The 19,325-nt window shown below is 52.8% G+C and overlaps 2 protein-coding genes; both read right to left on the reverse strand.

Annotated features, from left to right (window-relative positions):
* Positions 1-5,567: 5,567 nt before the first annotated feature.
* CHC_T00009108001 (transitional endoplasmic reticulum ATPase (valosin-containing protein)) lies at positions 5,568-8,135 on the reverse strand. XM_005715214.1 is given in 2 exon segments: positions 5,568-5,678; positions 5,679-8,135. The coding sequence occupies 1 exon segment, from the start codon at positions 8,133-8,135 to the stop codon at positions 5,679-5,681; it is 2,457 nt and encodes an 818-aa protein (XP_005715271.1). The 3' UTR covers positions 5,568-5,678.
* Positions 8,136-13,852: 5,717 nt separating this feature from the next.
* On the reverse strand, positions 13,853-19,246 carry CHC_T00003964001 (hypothetical protein). XM_005715215.1 is given in 2 exon segments: positions 13,853-14,047; positions 14,048-19,246. 1 exon segment carries the CDS (start codon positions 19,244-19,246, stop codon positions 14,048-14,050), a length of 5,199 nt encoding a protein of 1,732 aa, XP_005715272.1. The 3' UTR covers positions 13,853-14,047.
* Positions 19,247-19,325: the final 79 nt, after the last annotated feature.

Consider the following 19,325-nt stretch of genomic DNA (forward strand, 5'->3'; position numbering starts at 1 on the left):
GAAGCAGCTGCTTCTTCCCGACCGACGAGGTCTCTAGAGGTAAATGGCTTCTTCCCTTGTCCTATGCCCTTCCCCCTGCGTCGCACCGCTAAGGATACCTTCCTAGCACCCCTATGACGCTTTCGCTTGCCTTCAGGCTGCTTAGTAAGGCGACGAAGCTCGGGGATCCCAAGGAGATCCAATCCATCGCCCACGCAAGCGCGCAATGTCGCTGAGCTCATTTGCAGGGCGAAACTTTCAGCCGGATCGTAAACAAGCGGCCTCCCGACATCGACAACCACAACGTGGCCAATTTCTTCTCCAGAAGAGTCCAAACCGCCGAGCCTTGGCAAGAAAATCCCATCTTGCTGCTGGACTAACCATTCCTCCTCCTCCAGCTCGTCCGGCAGGTGAACCTTCTCGAGACGGTAAACACGAAGGTGTTTCTCCAGCCATGCGCCTGCTTGTGAAAGACTTGAGGCCGACATCGACTTCAAGACTATCATTTCCTTCGCCACCGACTCCCCTGCCAATGCGTGTAGACCATTCCCGATTGAAGCTCGAAGGCATTGACCGCGCGGGGAGTAGACGAGGTTCACGGCATCAGTCCGGAGCCGGATCGAGGCAGATGTCTCGCTGCGAGCACCGGGACAACGAATTCTGAAGAACAGATCTATGCGCCCAGTGCAAGCAAGGTGCAAACTATCTAAGTACCGATCTTGGGCGCGAAGATCATACACAACTTCCATCACCATCCCCTTCCAATTCGGACTCTGGTGGACCGCCACGTCGCTTTCAATTTCGCTGCACCACTCGGCCATCTCGTCCAAAGTCCCCTCTGCTTGGTGAGACTTCATGGTGTAAAAGTCGATTGGCCAGAAGGACTGACGACCTCCACGGTCGTCTGCATATTCGTGGTACCCACGGTTGACAAACCGCTTGTCACTTCCAGACGCGAAGAGCAGGCGACGAATTGTGTATCCTGTGTCGTCGACGTGCGACTCAAAGTACCTGGAGCCCCAATGGCTGAAGAAGCCGACATCCTCGAGCTGTCTTTCCGGAAATTCCCAACAAGGACGCACGCTCAACCATTCTCACATGTCCTTCGAGACCGACCGCGGCAACCTCAAGCACCTCACCAACTCCTGCTTGTCCACCAGTCCCACTTCCAAGCCTCCTTGTAGTCGCACGCGCTCACTCTTGTCGTCCATCTCCAAGGCCTTGACAGGCACCCGCTTACCCTTGAGCGTAATCCAACGTGCGTCCTCCATCAATCGTCTCGCTCCCATCCCTCCGTACCGTGGTCCACAGGCTCTTGTATAGGTTCCGGTCAGGGTACAAGCTCGACAACGGACGCAAGACGCAGCGGTGAGTGAAGCAAGAGACGGAGAGCGGAAACCGGAGCGGCGGTGTTGCGGAGCAGTGGTTTTCCGGAGCGGCGGTGTTGTGGAGCAGTGGTGCACGCAGCAGCGCGTGAATTCGAAGCGGAGCGGCGGTGTAGTGGAGCGGCGGTGTTCCGGAGCGGCGGTGTTCCTGTGAAGAAGCGGAATGCGCAGCAGCGCGAGAAGGGAGAGGGATCGCCGTGGATTGGAGAATGCGGTGTAGGGGAGGCGCTTCAAAGGAAAAGGAAGAAGTGGACAACTTCGCGTCAGACCATCGGTTATATAAGACGAAGCTCCTGACTGGGGTCTGGCAAGGAGTCGGGCCCCATCCCCGGGCGATATACCTCGCCGCCGGCGTGCGATTTGAGCCAGCCGCCGCAGGCCGCCGTCGAACGTGGCCCGACGGGGTGTGTGTCGTGGGCACGGTACAGCGAGGACGGCGCTAGCCATAAACGACTGGCAGTGTCCGCGGCAGTGCGCCGCCGGTCCCAAAATACAAACGGGAATTTTTACGCGTACTTGAATCAAGGGGAAATTAAAGGGACTAGAAATCCGGGGGTTACTCACGCCCTCACGAGACAAGACCCCCGGTGGCTTTTGTGGCCTTTCGCTTTGCCTCGCTCGATCACCTCCGTTCCGCTCCCTTCGCTGCGCACGTTCAGGGAAACCGGGCCTCAGCTTCCGCTCGAGCCTAACATTCTTACCACAGTTTCAGAACTAAATTTTCGGCAGCAGGATTTCTGCTCTCCCTGTGTCCTTCCGTCGATAAACAAATCTGATCGAAGCGGTATCAGAACGAACGGTCATCGTCCCTACCTCCCCGTCAGTGAGGTCGTGCTCCTCGGCACGACGACCCCCGTCCAAATTCCAAGCAGCAGCCGAAATACAGTCAGTCTCGTCTTCATCATGACTTCCCCAGCTCCATCCGCATCCCCGTCACCTCTTCCACCTCGACCGTCTCTCCCTCGACCGTCTCCCCCCTCGACCCCGCACAAGTGTCGCACATGCCCTCGCTGCGCGCGCCCCGTCTCTGCAACAAACATGTACTGTACATGCACTGTTCATATACTGTACATGTACTGTACTGTAGATGCACCCGGAGTGCACGCTGCTAGCCTCAAGAATGCTCCGTACGTCGCTGAACAGCGCAACACGTGTGCTGTACTGTAGTGTGTAGAAGTGATCTTATTGGTGCGGCGTAATTTTATTAGAACTTGATGTCGTCACCAAATTCTATTGGATGATCTAGAAGGTTTAGAACCTATTGGAGGTTTCCAGACACAAACATGCGTAATTAGTACAATTTAGAGTGGTGTAAAAGGCTATATAAGCATAGAAAAGCGACCCCCAAGGTTAGAGGAAAGGGAGACATAATTTCTCAAACTGCTCAAGGGGTAAAGTAACTACTGAATTGCATCTTACGTACCACCGCGCTTCCCGATAGCCGCCATAGCCCAGTTGCCTTCGTTGTACTTGTAGCATCGCAAGGGCTGGGCCCGCGTCGAGTTAAGCGATGACAAGGAAGTGTTTAGAGTGTCAGTAAGGGTGTCTGTGGGCAGGAGAGCCTGATATCTAGAGCACGTGTGTGATGGAGTGCCATGTGTCCCAAAATGTAATTACTTTGACCATCGTTTGAGCTGGAGCGCCAAACTTAGAGGTACCCGTGGGTTGGAGTGCCAGGTAACATATCGTCAGGGGTAATTAGGCTGTTTTGATTGCTTTGGTAGTCTTCTAAAACGAGCTTGGAAGAAGTAAGAGTGACAAAACTGTATCTGCGCCGGGGTTACCCCTCGTATTCTCACATAATCTACTCGACTATTTCCTGTTACGAAGGTCGACCTACTGGGACAATGGTTCGAGTGACGCGACTTTGGGTTTGATCAGGTAGGATTGACGGAGTAATATTCTCTAATATATCTTCATAACAACAACGAGGTTGATTTTTATCCTCCGAAAATGTTTTACCATCTCTGGTCTTCTTCGCGGTTGACGAATTTAACTTGTCGTTATTTCGAAGTGTTTAATGGGCTTGAAGAAATCGAAAAGCTTTCCGGCAGTAATCTTGAATATTCTCCATCTCGATACCATTGTAAAAGGCAGTTACCATCTTTGAAATGTCTGCCCCTGACGCGTCGTTGGGATTCAAACATGACACACACGCTAAGCATCCCGAAACGCGATAGATTTTCCGTGTATACCCGTGCATCTTTTTGGATGGACTCCATCAACTTATGGTCACGGTTCGCGGGTTTGAACCATTCGTTGTAGAGGGACTGAATACTGGCAAAATATTCATTCTTTTTTTGCTCGAAGACCACAATAGAGTCCTCTGATGCAGAGATCCACGCTTTGGAAATAGATTCATCTTCAATAGGAGTGAATCCTGAGCCGCGCACACTGATTTTCTTGGGAGTAAATACCTTGGGTGAGAGATATTCCATGATGATTGTCATGGGGGAGATCTAGGGGAAGATGCGAAGCTTTTGGGTGAAACATAGTGAGGAAAAGTTTTGCAGGAGTACATAACGGGTTTTCGGATCTACGGGAACACTCCCGGGAAAAGTGACCAATTGAAGCATAGCACTTGGAAAGCAATTTCTACTTCGGCGATGCAAGTCTTAACTCTGCCTGGCCCAGTGGCAGCAATTATTTATGACGAGTTACCAGGCCTGGGAGGGGAACGCTTCCTTGTGCGCGCATTTGCATGCGACGCTGAACGTGTGCCCCTCTCTCAGGAATTAATTATGCATGTGTATCAGAGGGAGACGGGACGGCAAAAAAGTAAAGAAGCTAAGCTGCCCAAGTCCCACCGAATGAATAACCTGATCCGCTTGTGTAGACACCAGATCTCTCTGCTTGTTGCGAGAAAGCGTCCCAATTCTCCTCTACCGCATCCGTTAGCGACGTGATTCCCACTGCGTCTCCTTCACGACTGTCCGTCCCAATGACCGTGTCCTCATGGTCACTGCTGAGGCGCCCCATATCGACGGTCGTTCGCCTTCGACACTGATGAGGAGACAGGGGTCCATCTCCAGTTTCTTCTCCTGTGTCTTCGTCCCATCGGGTGTGTCCCAGACCTGAATTAGGACCAATTTTTCTTGGTTGCAATGAACTGGCGCCCCTTTGCGGTGAACCGTCGACGGCGGATTAACCATCATCGCGATATCAAGGGCCCTTGCGGTCAGGAAACTGGCAAGAGGTGATCTCTGGGATATAATTGTCGTCAGCAGATGACTTGGAAGATCGAACAAGTCAGAGGGGGACAGGAATGCGACATGTTCGAAGGTAGGCGGGCTTTGGGCATCATCACGATCTTTCCAACCAAAGCAGAAAATGTATCTCCCGAAATTCAATTGGTATTCTTTGGGCTGGCCATCTGACCAAAACCCCCTTTTTTGCGTCCGCGAAATAGCAATGGCCACAATTTTTGGCATTTTTCTTGTTGGTGGGGCAGTACTTTTGGGCCAAATCAGAAAATGGGTAGTTTGGTAATTTGATCATGATCCGGTGGAGATGTTCTTATATATATAAAAACACTAATCCTCATATCATAAATGAAAACTATTTTGCCTAAACGTGTAATTTGTTTGGCTTTTCACAAGAAATATTTCCATGCTATGTCACAATCCAAGCGCTAAGTGTGCGACAATGCGATTGTGTAAATTCTCTAGTTTTTTTTAAGTTTTAGCATACTGTACTTCCATAAATCCCCAATTTTGACTCCATTTCACGAACATTAATAGCATTTTAGCTGAAAACATGTGCAGAGCAAAACTCGGCCGTTGGATGGGGGGCTGTACCCGCTTTCGAACAAGTCTTCACTGGCCCACATTGATCAGTGCTTTCACGTTTTATGAGAATCGCCAGTGTGAGGTGACAAGAGTGCTGATTTATGCAAACCTCCTCAATTGACTCATTCCAGGGGGGGGCGGGGCAGGGGGGTAATTTGTTTTGGCGGGGCGGTTTGAACAAAATTACCCCCTTTTTTTGGCGTGGCGGGGGGGGGTAATATATTTTTTTTGCGTGGCGGTAGGTAATTTTATTCAAATGCAAGGGGGGGCCGATACAGTGGCATGCGGGCGGACGTCAAGGAATCACACTTGCGGAGGATAGGATGGAGCCGACCCATGACACGGCATGCGGGCAATTGTCGCCGCGGCGACACTGGACCAAATCGCAAAGCGGTGGGTAATTTTATTCAAATGCTTTTTTTTTTTTTTTTTCTTTTTCAATCAATCAATGTCTCTTTACATGAAATCTCAAGTAGATGAGAGACGTGCTCCAGCATATTACAACGGCGGTAGTGGGAGAGAAAAATCAGGAATACAAGTCCTCATCACCATCCGCATCGGCCAATCCTGCATCTCCGCCAGCCGGTCCACCTCCAGCCGGACCACCTGCCGCGGCAGAGTCGCCGAACTTGAACTCGTTTCCAAAGCCACGCGTAGTCTGCAGCTTCTGCGCAAACATCTCGTACTTACGCACGTCAGCATCCGTCACAGACCGTCGCGCATACTGCATTGCTTCTTCAAAGTGGACACGTGTGATGTACGGAACAGGGTCCTCCTCCTCTTCGTCCATTGCTTCCGGGTTCTCCAGGCGACGCTTCTCGGCCTCTTGCTCCTTCGCAATGGCCTCACGAATAGCAAACTTGCACGCCCGCTGGCAAATTTCAGTGATATCTGCTCCGGAGTATCCTTCAAGTGCCTTCGCCAACTCTGTCAAGGATACATCCTCGGCAATCGGAGACTTCTTCAGCGCAGCCTTGAAGATCTGCACGCGTGACTCCTCATCCGGCAACGGAATGTACACCAGTTGGTCAAGACGCCCAGGTCGCATGATGGCAGGGTCCAAAATGTCAGGCCTGTTCGTCGCTCCAATGACGAACACATTCTTCTTCACCCCAACTCCGTCAATCTCGGTCAGAATCTGGTTGATCACACGGTCACCAGCTCCTCCTGCGTCACCGGCAGATGACCCGCGAGCGCGCGCAATCGAGTCCAGTTCGTCGAAGAACAAAACACACGGCGCAGACTGGCGTGCCTTGTCAAATAGCTCTCGTACATTCGATTCAGATTCTCCGAACCACATCGTCAACAGCTCCGGCCCCTTGACACTGATGAAGTTCGCCTGGCACTCGTTTGCAATCGCCTTCGCGAGCAGCGTCTTTCCACTTCCCGGCGGCCCATAGAACAGCACTCCCTTGGACGGTGACATCCCGTATTTCTCGAACATCTCCGGATGCTCCACAGGGTACTGGACAGTCTCCTGCAATTCCTGCTTCACCTTCGTCAGTCCACCGATATCGTCCCACGTCACATTCGGCACTTCCACAGCCGTCTCCCGAAGGGCACTCGGGTTCGACGTTCCCAAAGCAAACTTGAAGTGAGCCTGTGTCACAGCCAAGGAGTCCAACACCTCAGCCTCAATCGTATCGTCATCAAGATCGATCACATCCATCTTCTCGCGGATGCACTGCAGCGCCGCCTCCGTGCAAAGCTGCGCCAAATCAGCTCCAACAAACCCGTGAGTCTCAGACGCAATTGATTCAAGATCCACGCTATCGTCCAGTTTCATGTTCTTCGTGTGAATCCTCAAGATCTCAAGCCGACCAGTCTCGTCCGGTACTCCAATGTCCAATTCCCGGTCGAACCGACCAAAGCGACGAAGAGCAGGGTCGATCGAATTCGGCCGGTTCGTTGCCGCAATGACGACTACATGCGCGCGAGACTTCAACCCATCCATCAGCGTCAGCAGCTGCGACACAATACGCCGCTCTACCTCTCCATTCGTCTTCTCACGCTTCGGCGCAATTGAATCGATCTCATCAATAAAGATAATGGCAGGCGAGTTCTTTTCCGCCTCCTCAAACGCCTTGCGGAGGTTCGACTCGGACTCACCAGCAAGCTTCGACATGATCTCCGGCCCGTTGATCAAGAAGAAAAATGCGCCTGTCTCATTCGCCACCGCACGAGCAATTAGCGTCTTTCCTGAACCTGGCGGCCCATACATCAGCACTCCACGCGGCGGCTTCACGCCCACGCTTTTGAACAACTGCGGATGACGCAACGGAAGCTCCACAAGCTCACGGATCTGTGCGAGCTGCTTCCGGCACCCCCCAATGTCATCGTACCCGACATCGTCGGCCTTCTCCTCATCCTCCCGGATGAGCGGCTCACCCTCACAGTGGATCACAGTGTCCGGAGCCACAATACAAAACTCTTCAGGATCCGTCTCCACAACCTTAAACTCCACCGCGCGCATAGCAGCTCGAATCACGAAGGTATCTCCTTTCCGCACCGGGCGATAAGCCTCCAAAAAGTACGGTCGCAGATATACTCCAAACAAATCAGAGTCTGCTGCGAGCCCTTCTAGATCCTCAGAAAACGGCAGGACATGAATTCTTTTGCCGTACTGAATCGACGGGCAAGCAGAAACTGAAATCACATCTCCCAGTCTCACACGCAGATTGTTCCTCACTACACGGTTGCAGCGAATCTTGACGTCGTCACAATCATCATCTGCAAGTACAATGCAAACAGTGTCCTTGCGCTTCTTCCCCTTCAGCAGCACTGTGTCCCCGCGGAAGAGACCCAGTTCCTCCATTTTGGCTGGCGAAAGCGCGACGACGCTGTTGTCATCGTTAGTGGCGTCATCGACGAGCAGGCGGTTGGGAGCCTTTTTCTTGTCCATGATCGCGGTCGAAAAGTCAGTCTTTGGCTTCTTGTCCTCCGCCTTGGGGGCGCTTGACGGCCCGGCTCCATCGTTCGGCATGGTGAGAAATGCTGCTTAAGTTAGACAACACGGAGGAGAGGGAGGGAGGAGGAAATCAGGTAGGCGTACAGGGCACAGATAGGAAATGTAACGCGGCAGTGACACAAGCGGATGAAGGAGTGCGATTATGAATCGCGGCGAATCAATGTGGAAGGCGGTAGTGGTGAAAGGGGGAAGGAGCGGGGGGTGATTTTATTCAAATTTTAGGGTGGGCCGATGCAGAATCATGCGGGCGGACGTCAAGGGCTTACACTTGTGCAGTACAGGGAGGAGCCGTCCCATGAAGCGGCATGCGGGCAAGCGTCGCCGAGGCGACACTGGACCAAATTGCATAGCTGAGGCGTTGCGCGAGGCGCGTTTTGGCGATGCCATATGTAGTCCCAGTGCGAGTAGCAATCTTATGCGCGACGTCTTCAAGGACAGCTGTAGTTTGCGCGCTCCACGCGCCGAGCGTATCAAACGCGAGTGGCATGAAATGCCAGTCAAGCACGGGAAGCGGCGCAGCAGACTCGAGATGCATAGCAGCACGGATGATGCGTTGGTGGGTCTGCACTTTGCTCGTGTGCGCGGCATCAGCGGCGCCGGCTACGGACCGAGCAGCGAGAGAAAGGTTGGCGGCTGTATACGGGTTTCGAATCGTGACATCATAGGCGGTCGGGCGGTCGGGAAGTGCTCCGGCGGGTGGCGGGGCCGGTTGCACAAGGATATCTGCAGGGCGATGTGCAGTCCCTGGTATGAGGAACGGGACCTCACGGTCGCAGGCCAGGCCTGCTGCTCGGAACGCAAATCGGGCAAGAGTGTTTCTGACAATATTGTGGCGATGTACGACGCCGTACCCATGCTTGCAATTGGCGGCGTGGTCTCCGCGCGCGTCCATTGCACGGCCGCAGTGAGAGCACGTTAGGGGGGAGCGGGAGTCGTCGTACACTGGCGTGTCCAGGTGGCGTCGGAGCATACAGGACCAGACCGCGCTTGATACTCTAGTAGTCAATGACGGGTGGGCGCAGATAAACGATGCTCCTCCTGGAGCGAGAAGGGAGTTATATCGAGCGCGTCGGCGGACTGAAGTTGCGCTATGATAAGAAGGATTTGGATGTTGATCCCAAGCCCTCTTTTCCCAATACATCCTCGAGAAAGCTCCGTGGAGTGCCTGAGATAGGGTAAAGTGTACTCGTTCAGGTCGACTCAATAAAGCTTCTGGTTCGAAGGGGCCCAAGTCGGAGTAAGTGGAGAGGATACCTCGAGTTCGGACCTCGGGGTTCAGTGACGCAAGCACATGCACCAGATGCTTGCGAGCCATCGAACGATAGAATGAAACACTTGGGTTTGAGGGCCCGTCTATTCGTATCGGGGCTGCTTCGAGGAGGCTAGCGGCGTGCGAGGCGTGCACAAAAGGAGCTAACGGCGTGAACCCATGACCACCGTGACGAAATGGGAGCCCAATTTGTACACATATAGACGAGGAGAGCGGAACATTATTGAATCGAGAGTATGCCGCACGTTGATCTTCATCAAACCGAAGGGCTGACGCCAGGGAAAGGCGGGGTGGAGTGAGCCGATACACGTGTTCAACGCGGCACACGGAGCCAGACAATCGGTGCAAATGGAAGCGTATCCGTGCATCAGGGATACTGTCGAGCAGCTTCAGAGAGTCAGAAACCGACTTGTTTTTGGTATCCAGATTGGTTCTGATAAAATCATCAGTACCGAGCGGGGCGCCTAAAATTACAATACCTCCCCCTGGCGAGACGGACAGGGGAAAAGAGCGGGTCAAGAGTTCGAGGAGGGGGGGCTGAGTTGTGGGCCAGAAGGCCCGACATTTGGAGACGTTCATGGAGAAGCCAATGCTGGGGCCAAAAATTTGAATTATTTTTAGCGCTTTCTTGACTTCTTGTATCGTGCCAATGAGGGTTCCGTCGTCAGCATACCATCTTTTGAGGAGGAGGTCGCAGTCCCTGCTGATGCGGCGGATGAGAGGTTGTACGGCCAAAGAGAACAGGAGCATGCCGGCGGGGTCTCCCTGCTGGGTGCCTTGCCGGCTTTTTAGCAGGGTTCGGGGACATGATGGCAGGACGAGGTCGGGTACAGTGCGTCCATAGATGAGGTTGAGAAAATGTGCAAGGCTTGGCGTTTCAATCGGCATCCGGTCGAGCATGGACTGTCGACTAAAGGTGTTAAACGCATTTGTGGCATCAACCGAGACGAGGACATATTGGGGATCGCGACCGTGCCTCGTCATGAGCATGCGACAGTCATGCACAATGGCGTCCATACCGGACGGGACGCCATTGGCAAGCTGTTCCGGGGACAGAAGGTCGCGTGTGTCATCGAGAGCGGCGGGTAGCAGGACCTTTGTGACTAGACGTCGAAGCGCCTGCCCCACGGCGATGGGTCTGATCTTGTCTGGTCTTGGTTGCAAAGGAATGAGGGTTGACGCGGCGAGTAGAGGAGCAGTGCTGTCAGGTATATCACCTCGGGCGAGACGGCGCACCAAGCGGGTCAGGACAGAGAGCCCTGTGACACCGGATTCTGGGCTCACTGTAGTGCGAGCGAGAAGTTGGAGCAGACGTGGCGAGAGGTGGTCGGGTCCAGCGGCGGAGCTGGGATTAAGGGATCGTGCGGCGCGCAGGACTTCGGTTTCTGTAATGTCTGGCGGTGGTGGAAGGGCGGTCGGTGGGAGCGCTTGTGTCGGGTGCACCGGGGAGGGGTGGAGGGTCTCGAGGGTGGTGCGCGTTGTTCTCTGCTGAAGGTCTGCTAATGGCTTGTCGGAGCGGTTTTGTTTGTTGAGACGAGCACGAATGGAAGTGTTAAAATAGGCATAATTTAACCCCCTGAATAGGGCAAGCCACGGTTCCTATTGTGTAGTTGGTTAGCACGCGAGACTCTGAATCTCGAAGCCTGGGTTCAAGTCCCAGTAGGAACTCAGCCTGGCACAGGTGTCAATTTTTTTGCCACGGGATTGCGTTGTTTCCTAGAATCAGGACTTCAACAGCAGCAGCCATTTATTTTGAGCGGATCCATCGTTCTCTTTAATTGGGAAATGTTTGAGAGCCATCTTCAAACCAAAGCAACAGTCTCAACGGGCCATGTGGGAATAGCCACAGCACCATAATTTTTTGCAGTTGGGCCGCTCTCCCACCTACCAAATGCATTCGCAGCCAAACCGGAGAAGGCAGATCCATCACACTGCGCTTCGTCTAACCCCCGTGCTGCGCCCACATGCCACCGCATCTTGTATGGAGTATGTCTGTGAAAAACTACTTGTGTTTTGTAGTTCTTTAAGCACCATGTTCTGTAATGTTTGCTGTAGAGCAAACGCCATCTCACTATTTAAAAAGAGGCTAACTACATCGATTTGCGAAAAGAATGACGTGAAATGGTGCTGCGTTGCAATGGAGATCACTTTTACCTCATATACGCAACTACTTCATGCCGCAGCCTAAAATCTATGGTGCTCACTTGTTTTTGATAGGTCTTATAGAAATACTCGGAATGAAGCACTGAATCACAAAATCCAATCGCGTTCCTTGCAATGCAAGCATCTCTGGGAAATATGCAAGTATCGCGAATCCCTGTCCATCGGCGGTACTTCTACGCCTAATCGTAGTAACCTTCCCTTCTCTGCACCGGTAGTTTTTGTGGCTTGAAACGGACACCTGATTTCGAACGTCCGGCTCGGATTATGTAGCACAAGTAATGCGTGTCTGCCTGCACGTGGATTGCGTTCTCCCAATGGGCCGCTCATTGCACGGACATGAACTTTTTGATATATCTTCCAGTATGCCTACACGTACTGTGTGCATTTTTGCAGCAAACAGGCTCATGTACATGTTTAACTGAGGTGCTGTGCCACTCGAGTCATGTCTTGTTTATTCTTTTTGGTTGCTGGCCTTGTCATTTTTACTAGGTACGATTACCTAGTACAAATGACAAGGAATTTGAAAAGTTGTGAGACCATCCTCTCGGGTACTTACAAATCCCAACTTAAAAGCTTCTTCGTGGTGGCTGGACTTCGTGGACCCTCTGGATGACTGCTGCACTCACTGAACACAGCACTACAGTATGTAGGAGACTTTGGGCACTACATGGTATCGGGGTTGCGACACGAGGAAGATATGATGGTCTGTCCGATGGCGAAGCACCACTAGTGACGGTACTTGATGTGGAGAAGAATGCACATGTGAAATCGCCGAATCCATCAGTGTTATGCCTGATCTCCCTTGTACAAGAGCCTATGAGTGTTTTCTCGCTCCCGTTCACGAATACCTCTTTAGACGTCATGTGTTCCAGTCTTAGAGCCAGCCAGCAATCCGCCCAAAGGCTAAGTTCGTACAAGGCATTTTGATTCTCGTAAGCAGGCAGCAGGTGCGGACGTTGCGTGCACATATGACGCAACCATTCATGATGCAGTGTAAGAGGCACCATATGACCAGAAGCCTCCATGTCACTTGAAATTCTCTCCATCACTGGCTGCAAGTAGCATTCTCCGACCACTCCTTGTAAATGGGAATGTACAAAACTGAGCTACGCATGGCTTCTGCTTTCGCTCTCAGCCGTTTCACCACATCCGTACAAAGAGGCCATGGACACTGGCAATGGATCCTTTTGAATCATGAATCAACTATCTCCTCTTTTATTCGATACAGGTGCGAAGCGATGCCTGCGCTGACTGAAAACGAAACCACTCATCGAAAATCGTATCAGAACTAATGTTACAAGAGATGCCCGTCGCTTTTTTGTATCTCCGTGCATGAATGTGCACGGCGCCATCTCACAAATGCCTTTAGTGGAAGCACATTTCACACCTGATGGTTCTTCTACTCGCTTGTTGATCGAACTATTGACTTTTATTTTTCGTTCCAAGTAAGTTTGATGAGCAGGGAGGTGAGTCTTGGTTCCAAGGCCTGGGCCGTGTTCTCAGTGGTTCAAAAGTGTAGTACTGACAATACTCAATGCAGACACACCATGGTTTTCTAGTACAATTTGCACAAGTTGAAGCACCTCTTCTTCTTAGTACCACCCATAGGGCCTAGATACTGTACGTAGGAGTACACGCATCAGTCTTCTTCTCTTTAGAGGAGAGAAGCTGAAACCAGTCTCAAGTCTCTGCATTTCCATTTTTGCTTTAGGAGCGATAGCATATCATACTCCTCATTGTGACTCCTAAAGCATTTTTGCTTTGATACATTGACTCCTAAAGCATTTTTGCTATGTTTACAATGTGACTCCTAAAGCATTTTTGCTTTAGGAGTCACAATGATATGCTATCGCTCCATATGGTGTCACAACAGGTTACACGCATTTTCGACATGAACGTGGCCTTCCTTCTTTGCTTATGTGTACAGCCTTCGGTTTCTTGCATCGAATGCAGTCTACTTTTGGCAATTTTTGATGACGAAACTTTTTTGATGTATGATTGGCTTGGCTGCAGGCAGCTAGTTCCCTGCTCAGTTGAGATACACATAAAGCTTGCATGAATAGTAGAGTTGAGACGGTATGCCATCGCACAATGCTCAACATACAAATACGGCGTGTACGAGCATCCAGTGTTTCTTTCCCAACTGTAGCACTCTGCAAGAGCCTTCTGCGCAAAGTGGAGCTCCAGTGTTGGTTGTGTCTGCGAGGTATGAGTGAGATGATGATGCTTACATGCACAATAAGAGCTCATTCGCAGAAACGACGTAAGCCGCATAGCAAACTCTTTTTCTGGACGTAAATGAACGATAAACACTTAAGGCGGTACCCACAATATTTACAAATAATCTTAACACGTCGTATCTGACCCCTATTGGCGTCACATTTCGCATCTCCTGGCAGTGAGACCACTCAACAAATCAATAATCTCGTCCTGAGGTCGATATGGATGCCTCCTTCTAATCATCTTGTAACATGCTCAGTAAGGGGCGCGACAACTATTTTAGGCCCAATATATCTGGTCCGAAAGCAGATGCGTGCACAAATTCTACTTGCCTTTGAAATCTTCGAACCACATCGAGATGAATGGGATAGCTGCTCATCCAGTGGCTCTGGGGCCAACTCGGCGGTGCGCCGACATACCTCAAGTCATGAAAGTTTGACGCAATATTGCTTGCAATGGTTTCGACAGCAGCGGCGTCCCACGGCGACCTGTCGTCGACCATGTCTTCGCCCTGTCGTTCTTTTCCGTAGTGACGGAACACATTCAGCTGAATGGCTGTGATGTCCTTCTCCTCGAAGCGCGCAAGAACAGCACTAGCGAGGGGCTTCCGCCGTCCTGATGTTGAATCAAGGGATACGAGCACAAATCCACATTGATTGGTGTCACTCTTTTCCCCTGGTGCTAACAGGAATTGCTCGTCGGCCTCACAAACGTTCAGAATTGAGACGGATGAGATGCCTGGCATTTTGGTTTCGAGAGAAATGCTAGGTTTGGAAGTTGCCCCGGGGTTGGCATGGTGCAAATTTCCTGGTGTTGCTGGCGTGGGGTGATCACTGTACAAGTCCGCTATATCTTCCCCTCTTGGTTGATCAACGAGCGGTGGAAATCTTCTGATGACCTTCTCATCTGGCTGGTCTTCACTATGTTTGTCCGCTGAGGCGGCTTTAGCGCGCATTACTTTGGCCAGCACCCATTCCCAGTCATCTACTTCGCCCTCAACAAGAGGTCCAAGCTTAGTGACAGTCGCATGAATATCTTTGACGTACGGAATCTTCCATCGCTGCCCTCTTACCCACATGCACCAAAACGCTTTTCTCCTAGAAGCCGCTACAGCGAACTTGGATATCGGAACTGTCGCAATGTCAAGCATTTCGCCTCTCTGCGACGTCCAAACGAAGACGTAGCGAGATGAGCTCTCGCAGAACGAATACGCCAAGTGCAATACAATGTCTGCACGCGCATCTACTTGGCCCAAGTGCTTTCCGACTCCAGATAGTACAATGGCGGGCTCATGGAGAAACGATGGTGAGAGGGCCACGCTTTGATCTATAAATGCATGAGGTAATGCTGCCGAGTTTGTCGGTGGGCTTCCGACGTTCTCCTCAGTTAATGTGCCCTTAGGAGACACTGGAGCAGCAGGGGGGGCCCCAGGAGATTCAGCGACGATATCTGGAGTCATAGGAGACATCAAATCGTCGGGCATAAGCGCTGTGCGCGCAATAACTCCTGCGACATCTCCGTCGATGAGCGATGTCCGCACCCGTTTCGACCGAATGGAAGAGAACACTGCAAACGAAACGGCTTTCATGAGTTGAGGTCGGAGAGATTTCTCAAGCAAACACCGAATTTGTACATGACCACAGAGCTGGCGATTCACAACTTCCCTCGGCAGCACGCGCACAGTGATGGACACAACACTCTTTGAAGCCGGAGAAGACCTCCATGGGGCTGGTGGTAGTGAGCCTCCTAATACATTTGATCCAAACATGGCGACTGTAGATGGGACTGTCCCAGGTATTGAACTCACCAAAGGGGCTACAGCTTTCAAAAGGGCAACATTTGCAGCCATGTCACCATTCTCGTAGGGCGACACGATATAAGCCACAATATTCGTGGCTACCCCACTTGCATTCTTCCTGTGCTCTCTTGTTACTGCGTCCAATTTCGTGCAGAGCCCTGTGATGGCTAGGTGGTACTGTTCAGCCATGGCCTTGTCCACATCACTCAATAGATCTGGGTTCTTCATTAGCCCTCTTGGATCCGGCTTAACCATCGAGTTGGAAATTAAGGTTACAGCATCAAACGGCATTGCTGAATGTCGACCAAATGAGCATTCTTCGTAAGCCGCGGAAAGGTCTCGAAGGAATAGTCTGACGTCGCTTTCCATGTCTTTCGGAGCGACTGCTACATATTCGACATTTTTCCGCTCACTGTAGGGTTCGAGCCCGGTCTTTTCCCATAGAGGAAGAACGCCGCTCGGGGTCTCGATCCAATCGTTGTTGTATCCAACGCACACGCGGGGACGCTCCAAGGGAAACACAGAAGAATTGCCCCCAAGTACGTCGTTCACTGAGAGGGGGCCGCGTATCTCCATGGCCGGTACTTCCTTGTGTAGGCTGCGCAGTTCAGCCGAGCAGCTTCCGAAAGCTCGGCTGGTATTCAGTATGCGGGGTAGGCCGTGGACGACACATCTCACGGTGGCTGACGACACGGTATTTTGACTCTCTTCTCTTGGTGCTGGGTCCTGCCGGCTACCCAACGCGAAAGCCTTCCTTTTCTGGGAAACTTTTTCGTCTCGGAAAAGGTCGAGTTCGCTCATGGAGAAAGCCTGCATTTCCAGAATTGTCAAAAGCGCGAGCATTTCTCTCTCGCGCTTCGCAACGGCAACAGGTAAGCTGACAGGAGAGGCCACTTGAGTAATTGGCTGTGACCTCGAAGCCGCAGAGTTCGGAGGCTTTATGTCCCCATCGTGCGATTCTGTCGATTTGGCACCCACATCCTCGCGAAGAGGCTCACCGGACTCGCTGTTTTCTGCAGCAGCTGACGGCGACTCTGATTCGTACGACACGGGAGAAAAGGACAGGGGTAGCAACTGGCTTGAAGCAAGAACCATACACGCGCTCACACAATCAACCGCAACCATGTCCACGATCTTGACCGAAGATGGTTCGCTCTTGCCGCTGTGTCCTTTTGCTTGCCAATCCGTGTGCCCAGTTGCATGAGCGCTGTGCTTTCGACTCTCTTCCACAATGTTTTCGGTCTTGCCGTTCGCATTCCTTCCTACCCCACTATAGATGTTGCTGTTGGTGGGGCGAGTCTCTTCATCTTCGCAATCAGAAGAGTCGCTGTCTTCACTGTCCGAAAGTGTTAATGTAGATTCTCGAGTGAATGGTTTCCCGGTCTTTCGCAGCCGCATAAACGCCTTCAGTTTTCTTCGCGGGATGTACATATCCATGAGACTCAGTCGGCTCGGCTCTGAATACGCCTTGCATGGCTTTTGCGGAGGTAGCCCATACAACGCGGTCGAGTTCGAAACGGTAGTAGATGGTGTGTAGCGGGTGGAATAAACGTCAGCCTTGCTCGGTACAAGCAACTTTCTCGCAATCAGCTTTGACCTCGTATGCCGCTTGCCGATTGCGCCAACCGGGCGCAGGCGCCCAAGCCGTCGCTCAACTAAGTCATCCTCAAAAATGCCGCTGAGTTCAGAATTCACAGCCTTGTTGTCGGGTCTTGACGCCATTACGCGCTGTTTGCGGAGAACGGAAAGGGCCATAGCCATCACGTCCTCAGAGAAGGCCGAGCGACCGGCACCCCGTCCGGTAGTAGTGCGCGTATCCTTGGGCGGCTTGTGCTCATCTGTATCAATTTCCATATCCGAATCTCGCACGAGCTTACTACCATCTGAGTTGGATTGCGAAAGGCTCGCATCTTGATCCGCAGAGCGACCTATGCTGTTGGTTTGCTCGGGCGGTAACGACCTCCCGGACACATCCGGCTCTGAAAGCGGGTTGTCTGTGCCTGGAAGTCGGTCATCAATGCTGTTTCCGAAAAACTTTGTTACATCATCATCAAAGGCTGTGAAATCAGTCATGTCCATGCCTGGACCACTATCAAAACCGCCTTGTTCACCCGATGTGTCACCATCCAACAAGAAAGCATCAAGACCTTCAGAACTTCCTGAACGTTTTGTTATGTTTGGTACAGGCGCTTCGGCAGAAACTTGTTTTTGATCATCTTCGGGTTGAGCTATGTTGCTACTCCTGTTAGCTTTCGTGTTAGATTCGGCGTCAGCTCCTGAAGTCTTGGTTCCAGCAGTCGGGCTATTGTGGGTCTCGGAAGTTGTATCGTTTTCCGTTTTGGTGTGTTTACCAACCTCGTCCTCATGGTGTTCAAACGACGGTGGTGGGATGCCATGTGCCAGTGGGTGATGCAAAACCGGGACTGGTTCTGCTTTCCCTTCCTTCCTCGCAAGCTCCAAAGCATCGTTGAGCGATTTCGCGGTTGGAGCGTCGGCGGCGAAGCGGTCGCGAAGCGTGGCGAGTGGGTCAAGCTGATGCGGTAGAGAACGAGATGCTGAGGTCTTCTCTGGCTTGGGTTCAGTCTTAACGTCCGCAGGCACATCGGACATAGCAGAGCCGGGGGAGCGTGGGCGCTTGCGAGAACGAGCGGGCGACTTGGGCTGGGCGGCCTTGGCGGTCGAATCTTGTTGTGACGCGTCAGCCGGTACAGAGTTTTGCGCGCCGTTCTTCGCGGCAGAGGAGGCAGACAATGCAGAGGAAGCGGAGGCCTGGGAGATGATAGACCTCGGGGGTTGCTCCGTGAGGACACATACCCTTGGAAACGGGACGTCATGGCCGTCGGACATTTTGAGGAAGACGACTGCATCATCCTCGAGATTTCCTGGTGGCAGGAGGCCTGCTTCACGCCAGCGGGCGATAACGGAGGCTGAAAGCGCATCACCGGCGATGGCGCGGGCGGCGAGGACGGCAGATGTCCCCAGCGGGGCAGCGAGGACGGGAATGTGCTCGCCAGCGAGGGCAGCCGCAGAATCCGGGTCTTGGAGATGGCGGGCGAGCGACTTGGACACGCGGAGACGCGCGACAACGGTAGGCTCGGCAGGGGAGAGGACCGACAGCGAGAACGAGTAGGCTAGGCCTGCCGAGGGGTGGATGAGGCGGTCACCGAGCACGCGAACGCCCTCGGAGCGCAGAGCGATGGGGATGGAGCGACGCAGAGCAGCGAGAAAGGCCTCGGTCGGCGCTGGGGGAGAAGAGGGGTGCCATACGCCGGTGTCGGCGATGGCGAAAACCGGAGCGAGAAGATCCTTAGAGCGGGCGAGGAGCGTGGCAGGAGCGAATACCCAGAGAGTTGGTTGGACAGAGGCGGCGGGGGAGGAGGAGCGGTGGTGCTTGGCGGAGGGGGCCGTAGATTTTGGGAGCGGGGTGGGGACGAGTAGGGCCGGAAGAGTGCCTGGGAGGGACTCTTGTAGGAGGGCGGCGGCAGCCGTGGGCAGAGCGAGGGAGGAGCCGAGGCCATGTTCGAGGTAGCGTGCCCGGGAGTGAAGCGGGGAGTTGAGGTGAGGGCGGGTGGGGGTGTGGGAGAAGCGGGCGTAGTGGATATTGGTGAGGTTGGAGAAAGTGATAGCGGAGACGGACACGTCCGGCGCGTAGGGATCGCGAGGCGGGGAAATCATGGCGGCAAGGCGGGTGGGGTGCAGGAGGTGAAGGGGGGATACGGGGGCGGGGGCCAGGTTAGATGAAGCCTGGGGAACG

The sequence above is a fragment of the Chondrus crispus genome, genomic scaffold (assembly GCF_000350225.1).
Source record: "Chondrus crispus Stackhouse genomic scaffold, scaffold_208, whole genome shotgun sequence".
NCBI classification, from domain to species: Eukaryota; Rhodophyta; class Florideophyceae; order Gigartinales; family Gigartinaceae; genus Chondrus; species Chondrus crispus.